Consider the following 19,284-nt stretch of genomic DNA (forward strand, 5'->3'; position numbering starts at 1 on the left):
GCGCTGGTCATCCTGGATCTGCCTAATGTACGCCGTGGTGTGAGTGGGTCTGATCTTATCTGACAGTACTCTACCAGATCTACCCCTTCACCATGATTCCTAGCTGTGTGTTGGCGCAATATGTATTTTACCTCATCATCTGCAAATTTGTTATATTTGTCAATTTGTTTTCTAATTTCAGCCAGTAGTGCGTCACTTTGGGTTTCAGCAAATTCGCTCTCCACTCTATTAATGTCAGCCTCAATTCTTTCCAGCTATACCTGTATATCTTTTAGTCTGCCTGCGTGTTTACTAATACAGTGCCCCTGTATGGTGACTTTGAAGGCCTCCCAGAGGGTCCTTGTACTCTAGACAGATCCGGTGTGATGTTAAAAAATCTTTAGTATTGCCTGGCGGAGCTCCTCCCGAAATACCTGGTCTTGTAGCGCCGTCTGTCTTAGTTTCCATGTGAACTGTCTTGGGGTGTGCGTCGGCATTTCTAAGTGGATCCGGACTGGGGCATGATCAGATAGTGTTTTGGGTAAGTGTACCACATCAACAGTCCACGTGCATACATCTCGTGATACCAACCAGTAGTCAAGTCTAGACAAAGTGAGGTATGTGAAGCACGTGCCTTCTCTCCTTTCTGGATATCTTTGTCTCCATATGTCCACTATGTCCCAGTCTGCCATCCCGTCCCTTATTACTTTGGCCGAATGCTTACCATATCTATCAGTTCCAGTTGATCTGTCCAGTAGGGCATCTAGGCAAGTATGAAAATCCCCGCCCCAAAGAATGGTGCTCGGTTGGAGAGCATGTAATTGCGTCCAGATTTGTGCATAAAAAGCGGGATCATCGTTATCCGGGCCATACAAATTCACAATTGTGTACGCCGTGCCCCCGAAGCATCCCTGCAATATCGCATAGCGCCCCCTGGTCGTCCCGCATAGACTTTATAAGCGTGAATGGTACATTACGCCTCACCCAAATCAGGAATCCCCTAGTGTATGAGGAGTAGGACGAAGTTAGTCTGAATGAGGCCCATTTTGCTCCTATTTGTTTCTCTCTAGGTTCAGTGAGGTGTGTCTCTTGCAGGCAAGCCACATCTATCTTGTGCCTGTCTAAGTACGCTAGCACCTTACGTATTTTCTGTGGGTTGTGTAGCCCTCTAATGTTCCAGGAAAGGAATGCTAAAGGTCTACGTTGTTTCAAGGTGTCATTCATCTGTCGATTCTCCGTCATCTATGCAATGTATGTGTCTATGTTGTTTGAAAGTGTCTGTTTTAAGTCTGTTTGCCATTACACAGCTGGTCGGATTTTTCTGTTTACCCTTTATGCCTCCCCCCCTCCCACTCCATTGTCCCTGTACTAGTGGAGACATACCCAATAATTACTGACAACGTATCTCACAAATAAAAATAAGAGAGAAATACAAAATCGGTGTGGTACACACGTAGGTGTCAGAGCTGCCCTCCTGTTACTTGCCGTATAAGCCACATGAGACTAGGCCCTTCCATGCATGTTACAACTTCAACACTTAATAACAGTACTGTTCAAGGTTATATGAGAACTGCTAGTCCAGCTACGGGCGCGGGCCCAGTCATACTCGACACTCGTTAGATATGGTTCCACAGTAAAATTACAAGCTAAACATATTAATAGACAACTTATCTGAAACAGCGCACCGAGGATCTGCCCATATTCGAGTTTTGATTGTCCAGCGCTTACCGAAAGAAAGCACTCGTCACCACGTGTGGGCAGGTCCCAGCAGTGACCAACATGTGTCCATGAATACAGTTCATTCAACATCGGACATTGTGAATTGCTCCCCGTGTTCTCCTCTCGGCGATCTCCTCCGGGTGCCTAGTTGGCCTTTTTGATGTAAAAACTTCAGTACTTCCGCTGGTTCTGCAAAGATCTGTGTCTTGCCGTCGACTGGGATTTTGAGTCTGGAATGTTCAGCTCCCTTAGTTTCTGTTTTGCTTTAGTGAATTTCTTCTGAGCTTCTTGTACCGAGGACGTGAAGTCTGGGTATAGGGATATGTCCATGCCTTCATGTGATAGTTTTCCCATTTCTCTGGCTTTTCGAAGCGCCGCATCTCGGTCCCTGTAATTCAGGATTTTGCAATAATCAATCCCGGTCTTGACCCAGTAGGTTGGTTTGGCGCGAACGATCTATGGGCCCTTCCGACAATAATAACATCCAAGAAGGAATTCTGTCCCAACATGGAAATTAACAGCTTTTCCACATAGTGTTCTATTGGGCCTGTGTTTGTCATTTCCGATATTCCCATCAGGCGGATGTTGCATCTGTGAGACCGGGTTTCTAAATCTTCAGTTTTCGCCGTCATTGCCGCCAGTTGTTTCTCCATCTTCGTCTGTTTTGCGTCCAGCTGCACCTGGCCATCTTCTGCTTCGGATATTCTTCGTTCCGCCATATCTATGCTTTCTGTGTGTTTATCGAGTCTTTTGGACATCCTGTCCACCCTGTACGTCAGGGAGTTAATCTTCCCATCGATATTGGATAGTGTGGCTTGGATTGTAGTAAGGAATATGCTACTTACCAGTATGCATCTGTTCTTGGCATGTAGGGCTGCTGACATTCATATCTGTGCATAGATCGCCGCCTAGTGTTGGGTCCGGATGATTGCACACTGTTGTCCTGGAAGAGTCTTCGAAGTATCACGAGATAGGTGGCTCCTCCCCTGGACTACAGTGCGCATGGGCATCCTCAGATTGTTTTTCGCCATTGTGGTAGAGATGGAGTGTAATACAGTAAGTGATTACCATGCCTGAGAATGATTCTGAGTGCTACAGCTGCTACAGGCACCGGGGAGGAGGGCGGGCGATATGAATGTCAGCATCCCTACATGCCAAGAACAGATGCATACTGTTAAGTAGCATATCCCGTTCGAGGCATGTGGGCTGCTGAATTTATATCTGTGCATAGAATAAATAGCAGTTACCTCCTTAGCGGTGGTTGCCCGTGCCAGCTGCAGCAGTCTGAAAAAGGGTTTTGAGAACAGCCTGTCCTACAGCTGCTTGCTGTTTGGAGTGTACATCTACGCAGTAGTGTTTGGTAAATGTATGTATGGTGGTCCAAGTTGCTGCTCCACATATATCCTCTAGGGGAATGTTACCTAGGAAAAACATGGATGCCCCTAGCTTGCAAGTGGAATGCGCTCTTGTGGGAACTGTTAATGTGCGTTTAGCTTTTTGATAACAGATTTGTATGCACTTAACAATCCATCTGGCTATACCTGATTTGGAAATAGGGTTGCCTTTGTGTTGTGGAGAGAAGGCAACAAACAGTTGTTTAGTCTTTCTAAAGTCTTTTGTCCTGTCGATGTAATACAGGAGAGCTCTTAACATCTAAGTTGTGCAGTGCTCGGTCTGCCACAGAATCAGGATTTGGAAAGAAAACTGGCAGTTCTATGGTTTGATTAATGTGGAACTGCGACACCACCGTAGGCATGAATTTAGGGTTGGTATGTAGCACTACCCTATTAGCATGAATTTGTAGGAAAGGCTCTTGAATTGTAAGGGCTTGAAGCTCACTAACTCTTCTTAGCGATGTGAAAAGCCACTTTCCATGTAAGAAACTGTATCTCACAAGAATGAAGAGGTTCAAAGGGTGGCTCCATGAGTCTGGTGAGAACTATGTTTAGATTCCAGACAGGTGAAGGAGGATGTCTGGGAGGGATCACTCTTGAGTCCTTCCAAAAAAGCCTTAATGGCAGGCACCCTGAAAAGGGAAAGCTGCTGCCTGTTTTGAAGATATGCTGCCATGGCGGCCAAATGTATCCTGATGGAACCATATGCCAGATTGCATCTGTATACAACAAATAACATATGATGTTCTGCGTGGACGCATCTAGTGGATTAATGTCATTATTGGAACAGTAGATGACAAATCGCTTCCATTTGGCTGCAGAGCATGCCCTAGTTGTAGGTCGCCTTGCCTCCTTGATGATGTTCATACAGTCAGGGGGCAAGTTAAGGTAGCCAAACTCTATGACCTCAGGAGCCATATTGCAAGGCTCAACTGTTGCGGATCTGGGTGCTAAATTTCTCCATGGCTCGGAGTGAGGAGACTGGGCGTGAGGCGCAGCCGTTGGTGAGGCACCACTGAAAGTTCCAGGAACGTGGTGTACCAGGCCTGCCTTGCCCACGTTGGAGCAACCAGGATGAGCGTCATAGAATGCTGCCACAGTTTGCGTGCCACTAGCGGTATGAGCGGTGCTGGAGGAAAAGCGTACGCAAATCTGCCTGACCAGTTCATCCATATCGCATTGCCCTGAGACTGCGGGTGTGGAACCTGGCGGCAAATGTTTGGCATTTTGCGTTTTCCTTTGTGGCGAACAGGTCTATCTCTGGATGACCCCACTGCTGGAAATATGGTTGGAGCACTGAGGGGTGTATCTCCCACTTGTGCATTTGATGGCTGTGCCTGCTGAGCAGGTCTGCCATCTGGTTGTCTTTGCCTGGGAGATGTTCTGCCATGAGGAAGATGTTCCTCTGGATAGCCCACTTCCACATGCTCTGGGATAGATGAGATAGCTGCGGAGAGTGTGTGCCTCCCTGCTTCTAGATATAATACATTGCAGTCATGTTGTCCGTCCGGATCAGCAAGACTTTGTTGCACAGGTGCAATTTGAATGCCTTCATCGCCATGAAGATTGCCATCAGCTCCAACAGATTAACACCATCGATGCTAGTGTTATTTTCCTCCTGTGCTGAACATTCTTGATTCCCATTGTTCATGACGAGCTCAGCTCGTCATGAGTGTATGGAGGTGTACATCATGACGAGCTGAGCTCCAAGGGGTTAATATGCATCTTTTGCTGCTGCGTCGTCCATAGTCCCTGCACGGAATAATGGAGGACATGCGCTCCCCAGCCCTGGAGAGATGCGTCCGTCGTCAGCACTATTTGTGGGACAGAGAACGGTCGCCCACTGCAAAGGTTTTGTGTGTTCCACCAATGCAGAGAGTTGTATGCACGACCGGTCACCAACACTAGGTCTTTCAGATGCCCATGAGCCTGGTTCCACTGTCGTGCCAAGCACTCCTGAAGCGGACGCATGTGTAGCCTCGCGTGCGGGACTATGAAGATGCAGGAGGCCATCATACCGATCAGCTGCATGAATACCTGCGCTGGGAGCGAGTGCTGGGGCCTGAATTTCTGAATTAGCAACTGCATGCTGTTGACTCTGGCAGAGTTTGGCTGCGCTGTTGCTGTTAGAGTGTTTATTGTTGCACCTAGGTACTGTTGTACATGAGCGGGCTGAAGGTGCGACTTTGGGTAATTCAATGAGAATCCTAGACTGTGTAGGAGGTGAATTGTGCGTGACATGTGGCTGGCACACTGCTGGGCTGACTTTGCTTGGACAAGCCAGTCGTCCAGGTAGGGATAGACATGGATGTGTTGTCTCCGAAGGTGCGCAGCCACTGTCGCTAAGCGCTTGGTGAATACCCTGGGGGCAGTGGTGACCCCGAAAGGCAGGACCTTGAACTGGTAATGCTGGTTGTTGACGGTGAACGAATATGCTACTTACCAGTATGCATCTGTTCTTGGCATGTAGGGCTGCTGACATTCATATCTGTGCATAGATCGCCGCCTAGTGTTGGGTCCGGATGATCGCACATTGTTGTCCTGGAAGAGTCTTCGAAGTATCACGAGATAGGTGGCTCCTCCCCTGGACTACAGTGCGCATGGGCATCGACTCCATCCTTCATCCGTCAGCAGCCCTACATGCCAAGAACAGATGCATACTGGTAAGTAGCATATTCAGTTCGAGGCATGTGGGCTGCTGAATTCATATCTGTGCATAGAATACATAGCAGTCCCTCCATTAACGGCGGCCGCCCGTGCCAGCTGCAGCAGTTTGGAAAAGTTTTTAGAACAGCCTGCCCTACAGCTGCCTGCTGTTTAGAGTGCACATCAACACAATAATGTTTTGTAAATGTGTGTGTGGTAGACCATGTGGCTGCTCTACATATGTCTTCCAAAGGAATATTTCCAAGGAAAGCCATGGAGGCCCCCAACTTTCTGGTGGAGTGGGCCCGTGGTGGAATGGTGAGAGTACGCTTGGCTTTCAGATAGCAGATCTGAATACATTTAACGATCCACCTGGCTATACCAGCTTTGGAAATGGGGTTACCTTTGTGTTGTGGCGCAATGGCAACAAAGAGTTGTTTAGTTTTTCTAAAATCCTTGTTCCTATCAATGTAATACATTAGGGCCCTTTTGACGTCAAGCGTGTGGAGTATTCTCTCCGCCAATGACTCAGGATTTTGGAAGAACACAGGTAGTTCAATAGTCTGGTTAATATGGAATTGAGACACTACCTTAGGAAGGAATTTAGGGTTAGTGCGAAGCACCACCCTGTTAGAATGAATTTGAATAAATGGCTCTTGGATAATTAGTGCCTGTAGTTCACTAACTCGTCGCAGCGACGTAATCGCTATAATATATATATATAAGGAAAGCCACTTTCCATGTCAAGAATTGAATCTCGCAGGAATGCAGTGGTTCAAAAGGGGGACCCATCAGCCGGGTGAGGCCCATATTGAGGTTCCACTCAGGAGCTGGTGGAGTCCGTGGAGGAATGACTCGTTTGAGTCCTTCCAGAAAGGCTTTAATGGCAGGGACCCTGAAGAGTGAGAAGTGCTGCCTGTTTTGGAGATAAGCAGCCATTGCGGATAAATGTATTCGAATGGAAGCATAGGCTGGATTACATTTGTACAGATGTAAAAGATAACAAATGATGTTCTGAAGAGATGCATCTAGCGGGTTAATGTTGTGGCCTGCACAATAAATGACAAACCGCTTCCACTTTGCCGCATAGCATGCTCTAGTGGTGGGCTTCCTTGCCTCCCGGATGATGTCCATACAGTCAGGAGGTAAGTTGAGGTAGCCAAACCCTAAGACCTCAGGAGCCAGATCGCCAGGTTGAGCTGTTGCGGATCTGGATGCTGAATGTCGCCATGGCTCTGCGTCAAAAGCCTGGGTGTGAGGCGCAGCCTTTGATGCGGTACCACGGACAGTTCCAGAAACGTGGTGTACCATGGTTGGCGAGCCCACGTTGGAGCAACCAGGATGAGAGTCATCGAGTGCTGCTTCAGCTTGCGTGCCACCAGCGGTAGTAGAGGTGCTGGGGGAAAAGCGTACGCAAATTTGCCTGACCAGTTCATCCATATCGCATTTCCTTGCGACTGTGGGTGTGGGAACCTCTTGCGAGCATTAGCCACAACTAAGGAGTCCAATGGGAGATGGCCCCTGATGTACGTAGGGTCCACAGGCGCAGGCCGATATTTTCTTTCAATCCTTGGGTTTACAACCCTTGCCCTGGTGGTCTCCTTGAAAATGTCAGTAGCATGTTTCAGGACACCTTTCAGCATAGGCAATGTCTTTACTGATTCTTCTGAGGTGGAGAAAGTATCGAACAGAAAGTCCTCCTCCACTGGATCTGCGTGCATTTTCACGTCATGGTTAATGGCCGCCCTTTCTAGTAAAGCGTTAAACGCCGCCGTGTCTTCAGTAGGCGAGGTCTTGACATTATAGGACTGAGCATCAGGCGCAGTGTGTGGCTCATGAGGGTCAACCAGGTCATTCCAGGGTTGAGGTTCATCTTGATCTGCGTCAGCATGATAATTAAATTCAATCTGACCGTAACCCTCTCCCACATCCTCATTGCTGCGTATGGGAGAATAGGCATATTGTTGGGTATATGACTCCACAGGTTCGAAGAGAACAGGTGAGGTGGCTGAATCCCTTTTCCTTTTGAGAGGGATCATGCATGACTCCAAAGGATGTTCTGGAGCAATTTTTCGTTTGTGAATAGTGAGCCTGCCAGAATCCGAGTCGATGAAGAGCTTCGACTGATTGTCATACGAGGGTGCTTGGAACATTACCTCCTCTGGAATGGACTGAGACCTGGAAGGTCCCGACACCTTCTTGGACGCTTCGGCGCCCTTTTGAGGTTCGAACGCTTTGGGTCGAGCGGTCGGGGCAGTCCGTATTTAATTGGAGGAAGCACCTGAGACAAACCGACCTTCTTCGAGATCGCCGGCGTTGCTTCGACTCGAGCACCGGGTGCGCAGCAGGCACGGCCTTGGGCTTCGACGCGATATGCTCTTTCGGGTCGGGTTTTGTCTTCTACTCGAGGGCCTTGCTTACTATCGGCTTGAAATGAAATGAATGAAACTTATATAGCGCACGACTTACCCTGGGGCATCTCCGCGCTTGCTTAGGGAACCCGTCCTGGTATTCCCCTGTGAGATAACCCTTGCAGGGTATCCACAAGGTGAAAGCCAGGCATCCCACCGCGAGGGGCCGTTGTGGAGATTAAGCAAGCTATTGCCCAGAGTCGCAGAGTGTGAACCCGTGAATCGAGAAGGCACCGGAGCGAGAATTATCGAGTCCGTGGAATTTTGAGCCCAAGACCCGCCAAGGTGGGGAATTGAACCCTGGTCCAGGGCCGAACTCAAGCTCCAGGTCTGCCGCCTCTAACCCCTCAGCCACACTTCTCCACAAGAGGATGCAAGCGTCGGTTCGACAGTCTTTTTAGTCTGGAGTCCTTTGGCAGTGTCGCCATGTTTGGACGTCGACGGTGTCAGAGGGACGTGCTTGACCGTCGAGACTGGTTTTGGTGCCCCGCTCTTTGGGCCGACGCCCCCTTGTGACCCCGAAGGGTCGACAGCACTTTTTGACTTGACTGGAGTCCGAGGGCGTCGATCCGAGGACTGTCTTCAACAGTTTCGGTTTAGTTTTCGCCTCTGTTGGTTTCGGTTTTGATTTTGATGGATCGACCGATGGCTCCTTTGAAGTATTCTTAGCCGGGCCTTGACGCGGGGCTATAAATTGTGGAGTAAGATCTCGGCTAAGGCCTTCCGGCGATGCCTCGACCTGAGCCTTAGAGAGCACAGTGTCAATATTAGGCCCCGCGACTGCAGGTGGGCCTTGCTCATCGCTCGAGTCGTCATAGACGGCACTGATGGCCTCTGCGTCGTCTCCTACCTCGACGACGTCTTCTTCATGGACGTAGTCTTCTTCGTCCACATCGAAGGTAGAGTCTTGCTCCGACGCAGGGTCCGACTGCTGGTCAGGATCCTCTTCATCGACTCCTTCAACGTCATCGGCCTCGAAGATGTTCTCCGGGTCGGGCGACGCTTTCCGTGCTGACTGTCACGCTGCGCGTCGATGTCGAAGCGTCTTCTTCGACCGGAACTTGGAACAGGCCATACAGCTGGCCTCGTCGTGGTCCGGGGATAAACATTTATTGCACACTGGGTGCACATCAATGTGAGGGTATTTTGAGTTGCAGATGGGGCATCTCTTGAACGGGCTCCGTTCCATCGTATTCGTAGTTGGGGCCTTTGGTGTCGAAAAGGTAAACGGCCTTCGACGTCCTGTTCGAAGAACTGGATGAAGTATAGGCACCGAACAAGACAATACCGACGCCCCGAAGGCCTTTTGACCTTGCGCAAAGAGTTTTATACTGATTCCGAACTCGAGTCAAGAAAGTACATCCGAACCCAATGGCGGAAAAAAACAATCTGAGGATGGAGAGAATGCCCATGCGCACTGTAGTCCAGGGGAGGAGCCACCTATCTCATGATACTTCGAAGACTCTTCCAGGACAACAGTGTCCAATCATCCGGACGCAACACTAGGCGGCGATCTATGCACAGATATGAATTTAGCAGCCCACATGCCTCGAACACATGGAGTGTATGTCATCACTCGTTATTCCCCCTGTTGCTCCCATCGGGGACTGTGACGTAGATTGGTCATCAGTGCTCTGGTCTTGTTGCTTCTTAGCTTGATTAAAGTTTAGTTGTGGTTGGGTGCGATCCACCTTCCCCATGGTGCAATGGTAGAGCTTACCGACTCGCAGGTGTGACTACTGCAGTGCCTCTGGATAGCCGGCGTCGCGGTTCTTATCACTCCAGCACGGTCAGTACCCCCAAGGGCACCCACCTCGCAGCCACACACGCTTTCACACTTGCGCTCCCTTGGCGCTATGTCGGTATGATCTTAGGTCTCTGGTTCAGATGCCGGTCCTACATCCACTCCAGGGAAAAGCCAAAAGGGCTGCGCAGTATCCCACTCACCATTCGCTGACCTTGTCTTCCTGTATTCGCTGCTGAGTGTTAGGCCGGCAGATCCTCGATGCGTTCCAGGCCAAATGTTGGCCGCGGCTATGTGGCGTGGCACTGCACTGCCTCAGCATATGGGTCTCAGTTGCACCGAATGACCAGGCTCTACCTCGCAGCTTGACTACCACTGCGTGGCCGTGCCGGAGGCGTGCAAATGTAAGAGGGAGGAACCAATTTATCCAGTGGCGCCGATGCGTTGAATGAAATGAACGTCCTGTAGGCCTCACTAGCTGCTACCAGGCCACACCAGGCTGCAGATGTATGTGCCGATGGTGGTCTCCCACCTGTGGAGGTCGCCAGCTCAAGGATCCTGTGGGGGCGCCTGGCCAATGTAGAGTCCCTTGTAGGGCCCCAGGTTATGTCGTCATGTCCCCAAGAGAGGCCCGAGCACCTCAAATGCCCTGCACCAACTACATAGTGCTCCACGCGCGCTTGACCGGCCGCAGCTCCCCAGCCAAGAAATGGTCACATGGAACACGCAGAGCTCCCGCCGAAGCGCTCACCTCCCAGCGCCCGGTCTGCAGTGTCACGGCCTCACTTCAGCAAGGAGCACAAGGATCCAGTAGCTAGGTCCCAGCCGCGGACTCAGCCTGTATCTGACTAGCTACTGTCGGCCAACCCGCGGTGCACCGCGGGCGCCCTCCACTGCACCCCACACTGGCACTAGCATATGGGGAATGATGTATCCCGCCCCCTGTAGTCGCGGCCTCTATCCGCTTACCGAGGTTTTCCGAGGCACAGTCGCAGCAGGCCACACAGCCCACCCAGCCGCGTTGCGTGCCTTACGTCCCGGCCCTTCACTGCGTCCCTTGGATCTACTTTCGCTTTCACCACTAAGTACTCTAAAGTCTGCTTGCCGTTCCGGGGCATAGTATTGTGCAAAGGAGTCCTTGGTGTCACCACACCAGGCACGCCGCCTTCAACCTCGATTCTCTCGTCTTTGCAGGTGGTTTGGGTCGTTATGAAGGATGGTTCTGAAGGCCATCTTGCTCTGCGGCTAACTCCGTCCCCCTCCGCAAACAATACACATTATGGCTTTCTAAAAGGCTTCAAATCTGCTGCGGCCTAGCCGATGGCCCAGGAAGTTCGGGTCGCAACTGTGGAATATGATCCTCAGAAGTGAGAACAATTGGTACCTATACACCTTCCCAACTTCTCTTTGGACAGAGAGCGGCAGGACAGTGTCAAGTTCCGCTTTAACTTCTTAGGCTTCCCCTTCACATTGAACTACTACTTATTGAACGCCCACGGTAGCAATGAAGACGTGTTGCAGGAATAGCCTCGAGAGTGCGAATGTGTCTGCACCCTCAACTTGGAGCAGGACTTGTACGAGGTGCATGACTTCCTCTCGTGTTCTGCAACATACAGCTTTAATTCACATACAAAAGGGTACATTCTTTACATGACGGAGTCGTGCCTGGAGCCCAAACACCAGAGACAGAATTCGTGCAGTACTTTCACTGACATCTGTTCCCAACTGTTGAGGCACGGTTTGAACCCTCTTGTCTTCCGACGAGACATAGTTTCCTTGCACGCTGTAAAAAAATTATTTGAAAGGATTTGTCAACTGATGAAAAAGGAAGCAAATTAAGGATCCGTGTCTGAAGGTACAGAATGAAAGAAACAGAATACCTGGTGGTGCATATATGCAGCTCCACTCTGTCACTTCTGTGGAGGAGTGATTTGCACCTGGGTACTGATGCAGGTACACTGCTGTGAAAATTTACATGTCCAGACTAGTGCCTGGTGAATATTCTAAAGGTGAAGAATCTACAGTTGGAAGTGTCCATTAGAATATGGCAAACTCTTGGTTATACCAACAATAGATCTTCCCACTGACCATTGCCTACGCATGTAAAATCGAACATTCAGAACGACTGCAATGCACAATTACATATTACCCAACAATTTGATAATTGTTCTCACTGCTGGAGAACAAAAAGCCTGGTAAAAAGAAAACAGCCTCTCAAATACCATCAATCTCTCTTTCATTTGAGATGGGCTTTGTGCGTCACTAATTTTGGTATGGCTCAAGAAAATGTTTGTATCTGTTGAGTATTAAGAAGAAGTGGGAAACCCAATATACCCTTGACGGCGCGGATAATTAAAATATTAGCAGGTATGTGTGCCTACAAGGGATGTGCTAAACCATATATTCACATTAATTTCTGCATTTAATGTTGGCAAACTCTATCAAGTCGCTTGCAATTCGATTCCTTTTGATACAATTCTGTTGTATACATAAACACTTGTTAAAATGTGTTTGAAGATCTGTTCATATGTAAATAATCAGACCAATGGTTATATAAGAGCAGAGAGGCGCACACAGTGAAGTCAATAATGTAAGAGAGTCCAAAAAGGAATTGTAGATCTTCAGTTCTTATTTATAAAAGTATTCTTTATTTTCATGTACAGCGGCACAGCCAACGCGTTTCATTCCCTATTCGTGCCTTGGGAATTTCATCAGGGCATGTATAGACAGTTTATCACGGTCGTACTTCTTCAAGAACAGTGTGTAAGACGGTCACGGTAGGTCACAATGTGTGCCTGCAAGCTGTTTTGTACTTCTTTCCCAGTAGAGTGCTGATCCAAGTCCCCCCGGAGTTTCTGGTCACTGTCACTCATACAAGTCAAACGAAGAAGAATGTTCCGGACCCCTCCGGGGAAATCCGAAAGAAAAAAAAATCCAGTATTCCACGAGGAGGAGCGGAGGAAAACGGAGGCCTTATCAAAGGCTCCGTTTGCGTTAACTCGCTACCCTAAACCCTACTGCAGCCGGATACTTCACCGGGCAGTCAGAACCCCCCCCTTTTTTCTTTCGGATTTCCCCCGAGGGGTCCGGAACATTCTTCTTCGTTTGACTTGTATGAGTGACAGTGACCAGAAACTCCGTCTTACACACTGTTCTTGAAGAAGTACGACCGTGATAAACTGTCTATACATGCCCTGATGAAATTCCCAAGGCACGAATAGGGAATGAAACGCGTTGGCTGTGCCGCTGTACATGAAAATAAAGAATACTTTTATAAATAAGAACTGAAGATCTACAATTCCTTTTTGGACTCTCTTACATTATTGACTTCACTGTGTGCGCCTCTCTGCTCTTATATAACCATTGGTCTGATATACATCCTTGGCAGCGGATGGTGAGAGTAGCCGCACCGCCTAATAATTCCGAAACAGACGAAGTGGATGTGCGAAACCCTGGTCAGCTGCTGATTGCTTCTGTCTTTTGTAAATAATCAGAATTGTATCTGTTGAGGGCAGAGCTGCAAAGTGACACCACTTGCTGACTGTGTCCTAGGCACTACTGATAGCTGCTACTCTGAAACAGCCAGATATGAATGGCGCGCCAGCCACAGATGTGCTGCAACTACCGCCAACCATTTGGTGAATACCTTTGGTTGCTGTAGAAAACCTAAATGGCAGCACTTTAAAATGGTAGTGTTTTTCAACTTATCAGAATAGAAGGTGATTATGAAGTACAAGATAAATGGGATATGGAAGTATGAGTTTTGAGACTGAGAACGGTATGAGATCAATTGTGCATTACAGAGGAATGAAATTTTGCAGGTGGTCATCATTACGTTCTCTGACACCATCTAAGGAGTTAATGGCCTGAGGTCAAATATAATTACTAATGTCCTATCTTTCTTTGGGATGAGAAAATATAAGGCGCATACCCCTTGAGCCCTTTGATGCTGAGGGCCAGGTTATATACCATCCTTGTTTAGTAGTGCTTGTAACTACTCTTGCAGCACTCTTTGGTGCTCCTAACTGATTGCCAGACTGTAAGATATTTGGTGTCATGGTGAGCAACTGCAAGCAGTTACCTTGTTGCACAATTGCTCGGACCCACTAATCTTGAGCAGTTTCTTCCTATTGTGGAAGGAATAATCTAATCCTCCATTAAGTTGTTGTGCAATCAGGGGTGAAGGTGGTGAGGTCTGCTTGGGTCACAGTTCGGAGACAGAGGGGCTTTTTCCTCGGCTGCCTCTAAACTTCATCTGTCACTGCCTCTGAAGCCTCTTTTAAAGTAGGTTTTCTGAGTCTGACCCTCCTGAAACTACTGCCAATGCTGAATACCAGGTGCTATGATGCTGCTGCAGTCACTGCAAACCTCCTTGCTTGTTGGTGCTGAAAACCATGCCTGCTGCTTATTGGACAAGTGGTCTCTATCAAAAGGGACACAGTTGAGTGTTGCTGTACTTCAGGGTGAAATACTTGATACTCGGCTACTACTGTCCCCTTAAGATGACACTGGTAGTATTTTTATGTGAGGCTATGTGTATAGTATCTAAGGCGTTTACCAACTCTATGCCCTGTTTGCGATGGACTCCTGGCAGATATTTTATGACCTGCCCCACCTCCGCCTAGTGATGTTGTCAATTACTGGAGAAGAGATCCATTGAGTTGATAATGCACCACTGAGTTGCCCCTCCTACTACTACCATTATCTCTGCTGCACAGATCTTGAGGCTGTTCTTGTCTGGTACCTGAACAAAGGCCATGCTCCTACACACATGAACTACTAAGGAGTCAGGAGGTACGTGGCCTTTGATGTAGCCAGGTGCTAGCTTGCATTTCTTCCTAATCTTGGATTTACTAAACTAGCTTTGAAGGGGTCTTAGAAATGGTCCACTGCACACCTGGTCAACTTTTTAACATAGGCAGAAACTAGACTGCCAGGTCTGTCTGACAAGCTCTTCACCAGAAAATGATCCTCCTCCTCAATCAAATGTAGTTGCACTTGATGGTGATCTGCTGCCCTATGGATAACTACATGGTAAGCTATTGGATTACCTGGTTGTGAAGCTGACAAGGGGTAGCACTCAAAGGGAGGTTCTTCCCGAGGGTCATCAGCATCATCATCTTCCTCATTGGGAACAGAATCATAATAACGATCTAGGGGATCTAACTCAATATACAAACCTGAATCAATGTGTTGTGAGTGGGGAGTTTAAGGTGAATAATGTGGGAATGTGGGCCCTGATAGAGGCATAGAGCAGGTATCTCTCTGGCAATGTTTCTTAGGAATGGGAAACATGTTTAAAAGTCAAATGTATCTTCTTTAAAGGTGATGGATCTGTGTCTTGCTGTGGGGACAAGTAAGTATTCTCTATGACTGAGACTGAATGCAAATGTTTGCCAAACATCAGGCTGTTCAGGCAAATCTATGGTTGGAGTTGGTTTGCTCAGCATTTAAGTAGGCAAAGAAATATGATTCACATGAGACAATGGAGTCAACTTCTGAACTGAAATCAGTGGTTTGGCACCTCAGACCCCTCTCACAGACGTTATGGCTGAGTCTGTGATAAAATCCATGTAAAATGCTTTTAGCTCCTAATGAATTAAAGGTATTTGTGTGCTGCTTATTTCAGAAGTTCAGTCCCCTGTTCCATGTCGGGTATAAAGTTCAAGACATGCAAAAACTCATGCCTAAATTCTGTACTCCAGGGTCTTTTGACTTTTGGCAACCTCTCCTCAAAGTTGAAAAGGTGATGTAAGAGTAATCAGGCTCCTCTGCTTAGGGAGTCTCTGAAAGTTCAAAGTCATCCTAGCTATTCACTAGACAATCAAGACCAGTCTTAACATAACCTTCCCGTAGTCACATGTCAATGGGAAAGGGGTTGGGGGTTGGGGTGTTGGGGAGGGGGGGTGTTGGAGACGGACCATGGATGTGCACCACTGTCCAGCAAATTCACGCTTGATGGAAATCTCTACCCCAATGCCGGGCTTGTATGTAGAAGAATGTAACATGGCAGCACAATTACTACTATACAATTACAGAATTTCAAATTAAGAATTTTTTCGTTTAGTAGTCTTCAGAAAATCCTGCCCTCACCTTCTCCATGGTTGTCCAGGCCTGGCGCAGGGGTGTGGTAAAACAGTTAGGTAGTGGCCCCCCTTCCCTGCAGATATTGGATTCGATTTCTAACCGCACATTGTCATCAAATCCTAAAGGGTGAGTGGCTTGAAGTGAGAAATACCTGAAAGCGACATGAAAGCAAGATTAATGTCTACTCAATATCCACATTCAAATTATACTTCAGGTTACAAGTGGCCTTTTTCGTGGCATGGCTCAATTAAATTGTGAAGTTCTAAGAACACCTTCAGTGAGGTTCATTGAATTGCAAATTAGCCTTTATATGGTCATACGTCATGAAAGAATGTCCCGAGGACACTCTTATGACGTATATATACATTAGTTGTAGCTGTGTTTTGTTTTGTTCTGGACAAACCCTTCTTACCGTGTGGGTCAAGGAAGTTGTTTGCTGGTGCCAGATCGTTTCCGGGGACTGGCAAACTCAAGAATGAGGAGACACAGTGCTCACTTCCAGCCTGCCACATTAATGTGTGTGTGCAATTTCAGTTGTGACAATATATATCAGCTGAGCCCAGGGGAATTCCCTAGCCACTCCCAGAACCATCCAAGGCTTGAGCAGACTACTTGGGCCATTTGGTGGGGCTAACAGCAGCTATAAGTACCATCAACTCCTCCCTTGGCAAGCCCACCAGCTTGAGCCACTTTTTTTCTAGTGGTGGGTGGGAAAGAGAACAGAAGGAACAACTCAGTTCTTCCCACCCTATCAACAAGAAACGAGCCTGGAGGTGGGGATTGGAAGAGGATGGACTGGAAATGGTCCATACCTCCCCTTACCTCTCCCAACTTCCTGCTTCAGATAGCTTCTTTGTCTTCGTCTGGGCCTCATGTTGTCTTGCACCGAAGAAATCCTACCAACCCAAGACATTTCTGAACACTACACACCTGGAGGAATCCTGGGTGGTGTGGCTTGCAAAGATGCTACCATTTTTCTTGCCCAAAATTTCTTGCACAGGTCAAACATTGGTTGAAACTCCAATCACCCAGTGTTACCACACTTCTATTGTTGGAAGTAGTACCTCACCTGAGGGGGTGGGCCTATTGTAAGCGAAGGGAACAGGTCAAATAGGTGCCAGTGTCAAGTAAATATAGTATAATTGTTGTTTCAAATGGTCACAATTTTTGACTTCAGTAACTCTCCTTCTGAAAGAGATTATCTGGCTGCAGATTCCTCATATTTCAAATATTCCTTGGGCATCAGACTGAATCCAAAAACTTTTCAGCAGTACCTCTATGCACTGGTCTGAAAATCACATATATAGGCACCACTCCTGTGCATTGACATCAGTTGCTTTCAAGGATGTCTGCACCCCCAGACGTAGAGCTCCAATAGAAAATTGGTAGTGACCAAGGTGTAGACGCACAGGGCCTACGATCTTGTTAATATATAGAGTCCAATCACAGAACGTGGAGAATGGGTTTGGGGGTTAGGAGTGGGCAGGTGGCGAGTGGGGACAAATGTCCAGGACAGGGACTTCACATGCCAACGCAATAGTAGCACTTTTGGCACTGGTAGAATGAGCATGCAGTCCTTGTGGGGACTGCTTTTTGGCCAGTGCACAGCAGATCTTAATAGAAACCACGATTCAGCGGGAGAAAGTTCTCTTCAGCACAGCCTTGCCTTTCTTTGCTACAGCGAACCACACAAAGAGCTGACCCTCCAAACCAGTGTTCTTTGGTACAATCAATATAAAAGCTTAAAACTCTTGTGGTGTTAAAACGGTGGAGTCTCTCCTCCTACTTAGATGGGAGAACGCTGGTATGGTGATGTCTTGAACCACATGGAACGGAGTCACAACTTTAGGCAAGAAGCATGCCTTTAATCGTAGAACCAGCTTGTCTGGAAAGAACGTGGTTTTTGAAGGTTGACACAGAGAGCCTGTAACTAACTCACACGCTGCGCTAATTTTATGGGGACGAGGAACACTGTCTTGAGGGTGAAAAGCCGGAGGTGACTGCTTTGAAGCAACTTAAAGTAAGTGAAATCAGCTATGTGAGGACCAAGTTAAGGTCCCTCAGTGGAATTACAAAAGGAGATGGAGGAAACAATTGTTCTAAACCTTTCAAAAAGCCCATATGAATGGGAGACTAAAACAATAAAGGCTGATTCAGCAACCGTAAAAAGGTCAAAAGAGCTGAAAGGTACCCTTTAACTGTTCCCAGAGAAAGGCCTTACCAGGCTAGGGAAAAAAACCCACAATACATCAGACAACTTTGTTCAATCTCAAAGCATGGTTGCATTTGCAGCATTTACGACAGCAGATCCTCCTGGAGGGGCAGCCCCAGCGATGCTCATGCACAGGAGTTTGTGATGCCATACTTTCAAGGTCAAATCCAGAGCCTTCAGATCACTTGGGCCTAGTTGGTCCTGATTTTTCTGGGAACCTGGGACAGGAGTGGCGTCTGCAGAAAGGCACACATAAGTCCTGAGTCGAACTCGAGGTTGAAAGGGTCTCCAAGCAAGAGACGCCTTGTAAATCACAACGTGCAGAAGTGCTGACATTGTGCATTCTTGGCAGTGGCGAAAAGTTAGAGTCAAGGTTTTTCCCATTTGCAGAAGAGACACTGCACCACCTCTAGGTGTCATTGCCACTCATGATCCACTAAGCGCCAATGGCTGAGCTAGTCTACCCTGCCACTGAAACAATCCTGCCAAGTAGTTCACCACCAGGAAAATTCTTCAGTGGTTCAGCCATTTCCAGAGGTTTAGGGCCTCCTGGCACAGGGTCCGTGACCCCACCCACTTTTCTCTTCTATATACCAAGTGGCAATGGTGCAGTCTGTACTTTGGGCACCTGTACTAGCCTACCCTAGATGGACGGAAAGAAGGAAGGCTTCCAATGTCAAGCAAGTGGCCCTCAACTCTTGAAGGTTTGTATGGAGCCGTGACTGCGCCAGAGACCAGAGGCCTCTGATCTCCACCTATCCCAGATAGCTAGCCCCAACCCAGAAGTGATGCATTGTCACCACTGTCAGCTCTAGGTGTGGAAGAGGGGTCTGCCGCTGACGCAATCGCGGTCCAACCACCACGAAAGTAGATCTTTTGTAGTCTACTCCGAAATCTTGATGCAGTCACAGAGGTCATCTAGATGATAGCAGCATTGAGACATCAGATCCTACTGCAGAGCCCACATATTTATTTATTTATAAAGCTTTATATACTTCGAACAAGATCCCAGGGGATATCAGAGTGCTTTACAATAGGATGGAAGGAAGGACAAATGCAATATCGACAGCAGGTAAGAATAGGAAACAAGAA

The 19,284-nt window shown here is 47.9% G+C and overlaps 1 protein-coding gene across 3 annotated transcripts in view; it reads right to left on the minus strand.

The window, feature by feature from the left end:
* The window catches only part of AKAP10 (A-kinase anchoring protein 10), a 504,896-nt gene that overhangs the window by 128,032 nt on the left and 357,580 nt on the right, over positions 1-19,284 (minus strand). For all 3 annotated transcript variants that reach the window (XM_086955011.1, XM_086955012.1, XM_086955009.1), the window contains exon 9: positions 15,987-16,131. In XM_086955011.1, coding sequence (XP_086811137.1) covers positions 15,987-16,131 — 145 coding nt within the window. The remainder of the gene's footprint in view (positions 1-15,986; positions 16,132-19,284) is intronic.

This window comes from Lissotriton vulgaris, chromosome 2_1, assembly GCF_964263255.1.
Source record: "Lissotriton vulgaris chromosome 2_1, aLisVul1.2, whole genome shotgun sequence".
Lineage (NCBI taxonomy): Eukaryota > Metazoa > Chordata > Amphibia > Caudata > Salamandridae > Lissotriton > Lissotriton vulgaris.